Source organism: Nerophis ophidion, linkage group LG08, assembly GCF_033978795.1.
Source record: "Nerophis ophidion isolate RoL-2023_Sa linkage group LG08, RoL_Noph_v1.0, whole genome shotgun sequence".
NCBI classification, from domain to species: domain Eukaryota; kingdom Metazoa; phylum Chordata; class Actinopteri; order Syngnathiformes; family Syngnathidae; genus Nerophis; species Nerophis ophidion.
Window position 1 is genome coordinate 62,680,622 of NC_084618.1, and position 9,102 is coordinate 62,689,723.

At 38.6% G+C, this 9,102-nt stretch overlaps 1 protein-coding gene across 3 annotated transcripts; it reads left to right on the top strand.

The window, feature by feature from the left end:
* The first annotated feature begins 103 nt into the window (after positions 1-103).
* Positions 104-9,101, top strand: LOC133558150 (crossover junction endonuclease EME1). Of its 3 annotated transcripts, none has more exons than XM_061909314.1 (8): positions 104-321; positions 1,177-1,298; positions 3,377-3,469; positions 3,538-3,629; positions 3,700-3,763; positions 4,708-4,823; positions 4,892-5,081; positions 8,821-9,101. In XM_061909314.1, exons 1-8 carry the CDS (start codon positions 243-245, stop codon positions 8,974-8,976), a joined length of 912 nt encoding a protein of 303 aa, XP_061765298.1. In that variant the 5' UTR covers positions 104-242; the 3' UTR covers positions 8,977-9,101. The 3 variants fall into 3 exon arrangements, with proteins under 3 accessions (XP_061765298.1, XP_061765296.1, XP_061765297.1); XM_061909312.1 differs by having other exon boundaries at positions 224-689; XM_061909313.1 differs by having other exon boundaries at positions 226-689; positions 3,703-3,763.
* Position 9,102: the final 1 nt, after the last annotated feature.

Genomic DNA, 9,102 nt, shown 5'->3' on the forward strand with positions numbered 1-9,102 from the left:
GGTTTGTACGCTTGTGAAGCTGAACTATCCATTAAGTAAGACTACTTATTATGTTGAAGGGTGCAGGAAATATAAGATTTCCTTCATCCGGTTCATTCTCAAGCATGGGTGTGTACTGTGTAAATATGTGTTTAGTTGCTAAAGTTAAATTGTATATTGATCACAAATGCAAATCAATGAAGGAGATTTAAAAAAAAAATAATCACAGATTTTGGACCCTCACCGCACACCGTCACCGGATAATGCTGCGTTCAGGGACAAGTGGTTGCACACTGATGTTGCACACACGTTACTGGGAAGTGTTTGGACGATGTGAAACGGGTAAAAAATGACCACTTTGCCAAATCCTAAAATATGGGAAATATCAGATTCTGATAACGAAGGCGACGAAGGGGCTCGAGGCGATTTAAAAGTTAGCAGTTGTGTAAAGTTCGCTTTAGCTCCGCCGCGATCTGACGGCTGTGAGCGGCCGAGTCCGTCCAAAAAACGGCGCTCCCGGGAGGAGCTGGAGGCGGACAAGGAGAAAGCAAGGGAAAGGAAGGAGGCTAGAGAGAAGAAGCGAGCTGCTAAAGTGCTAGAAAGGGAGGAGAAGAGGAAGGAACTGCAGAAGAGGAAAGAAGCTGCAGAATATGTCAACAGTTTGAAGCCAGAAAATTTCCTTAAGCGTTTGACCATCTGCATAGATCCAGGTATGATGCCTTCAGGTGCTGACAGAAAGTTGGCATTGTTGATTTAAACTACCGTATTTCCTTGAATTGCCGCCTGGGCGCTAATTAATTTAAAACCTCTTCTCACTCCTGCACTTACCAAAGGCATGCGGTAAAAGTAAGCACGCGCTAATTATTTTAAAACCTCTTCTCACTCTGGCACTTACCAAAGGCATGCAGTAAAAATTTGAGTGTGATGTAAGCTTGGACCTTAAATCCTACTGAATATCTTTTAATCTTCTTCCCTTTATGTGATTTCAAATTACCGGTATTGAAATCAGCCTCCTCCATTTTGAAAATGATGATGACAGGGGAAGTGTAACTCGTGACGTCACGAGTTTGACCAGGCGGTAATACTAAGCATGCGCTAATTATTTTGGGAAGCGAGTTTGACCCGGCAGTAATTCAAGGCAGGCACATACTATATGCCCTGCGGCAATTCAAGGAAATACGGTATCTTTCTTTTCAGTTGTTCTGCAGCAAGAAGGCTCTGACATTCTGCTAGCCACCTTGTCGTCAAATGAGTGGAAATACAGAATTGAACAACAGCAACTTCCTAACAGCATCACCTGGACCAGGGATTTACATCAGGTGAGTTTATCTCATTTGTGCTTACATTGCATTTATGCATTTAATTACACCTTAATGTAAAATATAACATTTTAAATCTTCAATAAATATTTTTTTCCCACACACTACCGGTCAGATGTATTGCAACCTTTCATATACAGCAATACAAGTTTTATGTAGTTAAGCATGGTTTCTGGGCTAGTTATGATTTAAGTTAGGAGAAAAAATTTGAGTTACAAGCATTAGTTGGCGTAGCGAATGTCACAGTGAACCCCGTAAGAGCCCACCAAAACATCTGGTCTTACTCGCTAGCATTAACTTACAGCTATGTTTTCCAACCATGGGAAGGAAGGGAATTAGTGTTGAATACAGTGATGACAAGAAGAAGAGGATAATATTTATTGAATTAAAGAAAGAAATCATCAAAATCATGATCGAGTGTGTTTGGTCGAACGTGTCACCGCTAATCTGCACCAGACTGAAACATAATGATTCTAACGCCAGCCAAGAATGTTAAAAATAATATTCAAACGACAGACATTTATCCATGAAAATATGGATAAGCTGCTGATGGTGTGTTTGACTGCAAATCAGCTGCAAGGAGATCTTATGAAAGTCCACTCTCCAAGGTAAATCTGTACATTATTATTATTAAATTACTTCAAAAAACACTGTAGTTGTTAGAAGTGAATTGTTTTATTTTTTATTTAAAAGTGTGTTTTTTTAAGGAGCATGTTTCATGTTAAAATTGTGCTGTTTTTCAATTAAATTCATTTCAATAAGAGACGTTGACTTGAGATACAAGTGTTGTGAGTTAAGAGCTTCGTCATAGAACCAAACAAACTCGTAAGTTGAGGTACTACTGGACATACCTATATCTCACTGGTACTTCAAATATAACCATCATTTTGATACTGAATATCCACAGCTGTCAATGTTATTACTGTGAGGCCGCAAGTATTTGGACAGTGACAGTTTTTTTTAATTTTTTTTTATTTTGCCTTTCACAGTAAACACCACCACAAATAATTAGAAATAAATCAGCATGCAAATGAAGTGGACACTTTGGCTTGAATTCAAGAACTGTGAATATAAATAAACATACCCAAACACACTGACAAAGCTTAACCTATTGTTACTACAACAATCTACAATGTTTTTTAGAGTTGGTCTCTCTTTCTTTCCCTCCATTTATCTGCTTTCGTTTGTATTTGAAGTTGTGATTACATATATTTATTGTTGCATTTGAACAACTGTATTGTTAATAGAGGTAATTATTGTTATTATTCATTATCAGTAGTGCTATTTCTATTTTGGCATTTGTATTGCTCCATTTGTAGTGCAATAATGTTTATTGTCATTACTGTATTATTTGTTTCACTAACTGCTTTTTTGCTATCACTTTTCCTATCATATTTGTACATATCATATTAATATCATCATACACAATCTCAACACCATCATGTTCACCTATTTTTTTCATGTTATTTTTAAAATCTATAATTTGCTGATGTTGTTGTTATTGTTGTCGTCTATCTTATCCCCCTCTTTTCCCCACAATTTCACCCTCTTTCTTTCTCCTCCTGCTCTGGCCCGGCTGCACCAAATAATAATATAAATCCATTTAATAAAGTCAATTACAACACTTCTATTTTGCAAAGTAAATCTGTACAGCCGATATGGGCATCTACATCAACTATATGATTTGCTTGAGTTTCTGGACAGGACAAAAAAAATAAATAGATACATAAACATTTTAATATCATCATACACAATCTCAACACCATCATGTTCACCTATTTTTTTCATGTTATTTTTAAAATCTATAATTGTCGAATGACTACTGTCCTTTCTGTCAAAAATATTTCACGTAATTTATAATTCTATGCTTAAAACTCACTCCGTTACTAAAATGGGCCAATGTTGCCATGGCAACCTAGTCCAAACAAAAAAGTGGCCTCACCCGTTTTGAGTTGTTCAATGTGTGCATTATCAGATTTAGAGTGGGGAGTGAGAGAAGAGAGGAATTTATTTTGAGCGATTTATAACATGCAAATTGCTGAAATGGTCGCTTTTATGAGCAAGTGTGTTCTCCGTAGGGTGAGGATGGCGGTGGAACGGTGGAGGAGGACCAGGTGGTGCAGGTGTTTGGTGCAACAGAGTTCTTGGACATGCTTGTCTCTGTGAAAAGAGTAAGTTGCCTTTAAAAATGGTATTTTGTTGACTATCACATTTAATGTTTCAATATTGTGCATGACAGATGATTGACAGTAAAGGGGAGAATTCCACTCCATGTCAGGATGCTGCCAAGGTGGTTTCTCTCTTAGTAACAGACGCTCGGTCCAGTTCCAAGTGGGTGTGTCTACCAGTGGAGATGTCACGTGTGTAATTGAATAATTTAATCATTGTGTATTGCATTCAGCAGGAGGCGTGGTTATGAAACAGTACAGTCCAAATATGGCGGGGAGAATGTGGATGTCGAAGAGGTGAGTGCACTGTAGCGCCGTGTTTTTCAACCTTTTTTGAGCCGAGGCATATTTTTTGCGTTGAAAAATTGCGGAGGCCCACCACCAGCAGAAATCATTAAAAAACGAAACTCGGTTGACAATAAAAAGTCGTTGTTGCAATTGTTGGATATGACTTAAAACCATAATTAAGCATGCATCAATATAGCTCTTGTCTCAAAGTAGGTGTATTGTTACATCACGCCCAGACCTTTTTTTGACTTTTTTGCTGTTTTCCTGTGTGTAGTGTTTTAGTTCTTGTCTTGCGTTCCTATTTTGGTGGAATATTCTCTTTTTTTGGTATTTTCCTGTAGCAGCTTCATGTCTTCCTTTGAGCAATATTTCCCGCATCTACTTTGTTTTATCAAGAATATTTCAGTTGTTTTTATCCTTCTTTGTGGCGACATTGTTGATTGTCATGTCACGTTCAGATGTACTTTGTGGACGCCATCTTTACGCCAAAGTAAGTCTTTGCTGTCGTCCAGCATTCTGTTTTTGTTTACATTGTTGCCATTTCAGTTTTGTTTTGCATGGCCTTCCCTAAACTTCAATGCCTTTTCTTAGTGGCACTCGCCTTTTGTTTATTTTTCGTTTAAGTATTAGACACCTTTTTACCTGCACTCTGCCTCCCACTGTTTCCGACATCTACAAAGCAATTAGCTACCGGTTGCCAACTACTGATATGGAAGAGTATTACATGGTTACTCTGCCGAGATCTCGACAGCACCGACACTCAACAACACATCATTTGCAGACTATAATTACTGTTTTGCAAAAAAATTTTTTAAACCCAAATAGGTGAAATTACATAATCTCCCACTGCACACCAGATTATATCTCACTGCACAGTGGTTGAAAAACACTGCTGTAGCGGCTACTGCTCAATGCTTAAATCCTCTAAAAGTCTTCCTATGGTCTCTGTCCAGGTTCTGGTGTACCTGCAGTTGTACAAGAACGTGTCCGTGGTCTTCCTGGACGGCTGGCAGGAGGTCACCGATCACATCTGTGCCGTCACCAAGTCCTTGTCCAAGCGGCCGTCAAAGTACGCGTCTCCCGCGGTCGAATCGTCCCGTTTCGCTGCGAGATGTCACCTTTTCCCCGTCTCGCCAGGTTGCTCTCGGAGAAAGTGGAGCTGCCGTTCTGTGTGGACGGCTCCTGGGCCAGCGGGGCCCGCGTAGAGAAGGACGGCTCCGGGTTGAAACACGTGTGGCGCAAACAGATCCAACAGCTGAACAGAGTGAGTCCGGCTGTGGCGTCTTGTGTGAGCGCCGCCTACCCGTCGCCTCAACTGCTTCTGCAGGTACATCCGCAACCCACCGAGTCTTTAAAGCTGTCTTGTATACTTTTATCTCGTAAAAACTATATGGACATAATAAACATATCATACATTCTTGTGAGAATTAAATAGAGAGGTATTACTGTATGGACCTCAAGGGGTCGGCAACCCGTGGCTCGGGAGCCGCATGCGGCTCTTTGACCACTCTGTGGCTCAGCCGCATACTTGCCGACCGCCCGGAGAAGTCCGGTAGATTTCCAATTTTAATGTCTCTATCAGAAATCTCCCGGGTAAACATTTTTCGATTTTCACCCAGACATCAACTTTGACGGCGGGCCGTGGTGACAATGCCTCTTAACACCCTTTCTACATGTCATCGCGCCAGGATTTTCACTATGCTATCTGCGTGCCGACCGTCCGGTCACATTTTGGATGCAACCTCTATCTGAACGCATACGCAACTGCAAAGCATACTTGTTCAACAGCCATACAGGTCACACTGAGGGTTGTGATATAAACAACTTTAACACTCTTACTAATATGCGCCACACTGAACCCACACCAAACAAGACTGACAATCACATTTCAGAACATCCGCACTATAACAACATAAACACGACAGAACAAATACCCAGAATCCCATGTATCTTTACTCTTCCAGGCTCCATTATACACGCAGCTACCACCAACCCAACCCCGCCCACCTCAACCGACACACGGAGGGCTGGGGTGGAGGGTTGGGTTGGTGGTAGCTGGGCAGTATTATTTCCTTATAAATTTCAAAAGAGTTATGTGGCTCACATTGTTTTCTTTACTTTGTGAAACGGGTCAAAAGGGCTCTTTGAGTGGTAAAGGTTGCTGACCCCGGATATAAGACAACCCCCTTTTTTTTCTTCAATTGTTTTAAAAATAAATGTTTTCTAAAGTATAACTAAACAGTTTTACATAAAGAGAAGTATAACCGTATGAATATAGGACGACAACTTTTTCATGGCCCGCTTTTGCAAATAGGTATAAAATTTTAAGACAAAATCAACAGTATTCCAAAGAAAGGGATGTTATTACAGTGCTGCCCTGAATATAAGACAATGTTGACTGTAAGACAGCTCCTGTTTTTCATGACCGGTTTTTGACGAATTACTTAAAAATTAAATCGACCGTATTACACAGAGAAAAGGTATTATCGTAGTCCCAATATAAGACAACTACTTTTTTTCTTGAGCTGTTTTTGGGAAATTATCTTTAAAAGACAAAATCAACAGTATCACACAGAGAGCGGTATTACATCGATCTGAATACAAGACAATCACCTATTTTTGTTGAATTTAAAAAAAAAAAAATGTTTTCCAAAGTAGGAAACAGTATCACATAAAGAGAAGTATAACTGTATTGATCGGACTGTAAGACCGCACTGAAAATAGGATGACAACTTTTTCATGACTCGCTTTTGCAAATATGTATATAATTTTAGGACAAAATGAACAGTATTCCAAAAAAAGGGATGTATTACAGTACTGCCCCGAATATAAGACAGTGTTGAGTGTAAGACAACATCTGCTTTTCGGGAAATTATCTCTTAAAAAAGAAATCGACAGTATTACACAGAGAAAAGTATTATCATATCAGTCCGAATATAAGACAACCACTTTTTTTTTTTATCTGTTTTTGGAAAATCATCTTTAAAAGACAAAATCAGCAGTATCACACAGAGAGCGGTATTATATCGATCCAAATATAAGAAAATCCCCTTTTTTTAAAAATTGTTTTAAAAATAAGTGTTTTCCCAAAATATAAATAAACAGTATCACATAAAGAGAAGTGTAACCGTATTGACCAGACCGTAAGACCACACGGAATATAGGATGACAACTTTTTCATGATCCGCTTTTGCAAATATGTACATAATTTTAAGACAAAATAAACAGTATTCCAAAGAAAGGGATGTATTACCGTACTGCCCCGAATATAAGACAGTGTTGAATGTTAAGACAACTCCTGTTTTTCGGGAAATCATCTCTTGAAAATGAAATAGACAGTGTTACACAGAGAAAGGTATTATCATATCAATACGAAAATAAGACAACTCATGTTTTATATGATTGGATTTAGGGAAATTCCATCCATCCATCCATCCATTTTCTACCGCTTATTCCCTTTTGGGGTCGCGGGGGGCGCTGGCGCCTATCTCAGCTACAATCGGGCGGAAGGCGGGGTACACCCTGGACAAGTCGCCACCTCATCGCAGGGCCAACACAGATAGACAGACAACATTCTCACTCACATTCACACACTAGGGCCAATTTAGTGTTGCCAATCAACCTATCCCCAGGTGCATGTCTTTGGAGCTGGGAGGAAGCCGGAGTACCCGGAGGGAACCCATTAATTAGGGAAATTACCACTTAAAAATGAAGTCGACAGTATTACACAGAGAGCGGTATTATCATATCAATCCGAATTTAAGACAACCTCTGTTTTTCATTACATGGTTTTGGAATTTGTATTTTTAAGACAAAATCAACGGTATTACACAGAGGTCGTAGTATTACCGCACAGAGAAAAATAAAAGACAACCCCTATATTTTAAGATAAAATCAACAGGATTACGCAGAGAGGTATTCTATCAATCCAAATGTAGCACAACTACTCTTTTATGACCTGCTTTTACGAAATGATCCTTCAAATACAAACTCAACATTACTACACACAGGTTAATGTATCGATCCAAATATAAGACAGACACTATTTCCTGAAATATGTGCTTTTCGTCAGGGTATTGCACAGAGAGGGAAGTATTACCATACTCACCCAAATGTAAGACAACATGGATTGTAAGACACCTATGTTTTAAAACAAAATCAGCAGTAATAATGATTTAATAGACAACTGTATTACACAGAGATTACTTGTCGTATTGAACTAAATATAAGACGAGCTCTCTTTTGCAAAACCGTTTTTTTGTTTTTTTTCAGAAAAATTGTTTTTAAAGTTCAAATAATAGTATTACGCAAGGAGAGGGGTTACCGATTACCCTCTTTCAAGACCTGTTTCTGCAAAAATATTTGTCATTGATAAAATCTACAGTATAGCATCACACTATTGATTTGAATATAAGACAACCACTCGTTTTCACAACTTGTTTTTGGAACACTATATATTATGTACTTTACGTAATAACAGTGTTACACTAAAAGAGGTATTACCATATTGACGGACGGAATATAAGACGCTGAATAAGATGACACTTTTTCACAACCTGTTTTTTGTTTTTTTACAGTCAACAGTAGTCCCCAAAAAGATATTTCCATTTTAAACCAAATATAAGACATCTCCGTTCTAAAACCTGTATTTGAAAAAAAAACCTTTTGGAAATAAAAATAGTATTTCACAAAGAAAGGGATTACCGTGTTAAATATATTTTTTAAAGTAATAACACTGTTATACTGTATTGTCGACCGGAGTATAAGACCACTCTCCATGTTTTTTTTATAGGCAACATTACACAGGAAGATGTATTACTGTACTGACCCAAATATAAAACAATGCTGACTGATGATAGACATAGGCCCTATTTTTCATTGCTTTTGTGTAAAAAATATTTAAGTAAAAAGAAAGTATCGTATCTGTAATGATTTGAATATAAGACGACCTCAGATGTTTTTTGTTAAAAAAAAAAAAAATCTCATTGTGCATATGTCCTGAGTAAAATATTCAAAGCCATGACACAAACGTGAATTGTTTAGTGACTTCCTGTGTTGTGTTGCAGGCGTACAAAGCCTCCAGCTCGGAGGAGGACAAAAAGAAGCTGCTGGCCGATCTGGTAATAAAGGGCGAGGGAAAAGACCGGCGGATCGGACCGGAGATATCTGCCAGACTTTATCGCTGCTTCACTACTCAGAACCCTGAGCTGGTCCTGGACTAATTGGAAACTCTGCTCTCTTACGGCTGCTGAACGTCAAAGTGGATTATTTGGCGCTAATCTAAATGTACACCCAGATCATGTGACCAGGAAGTCTAACAATCATGAATGAATACATGTGTAGCAGAG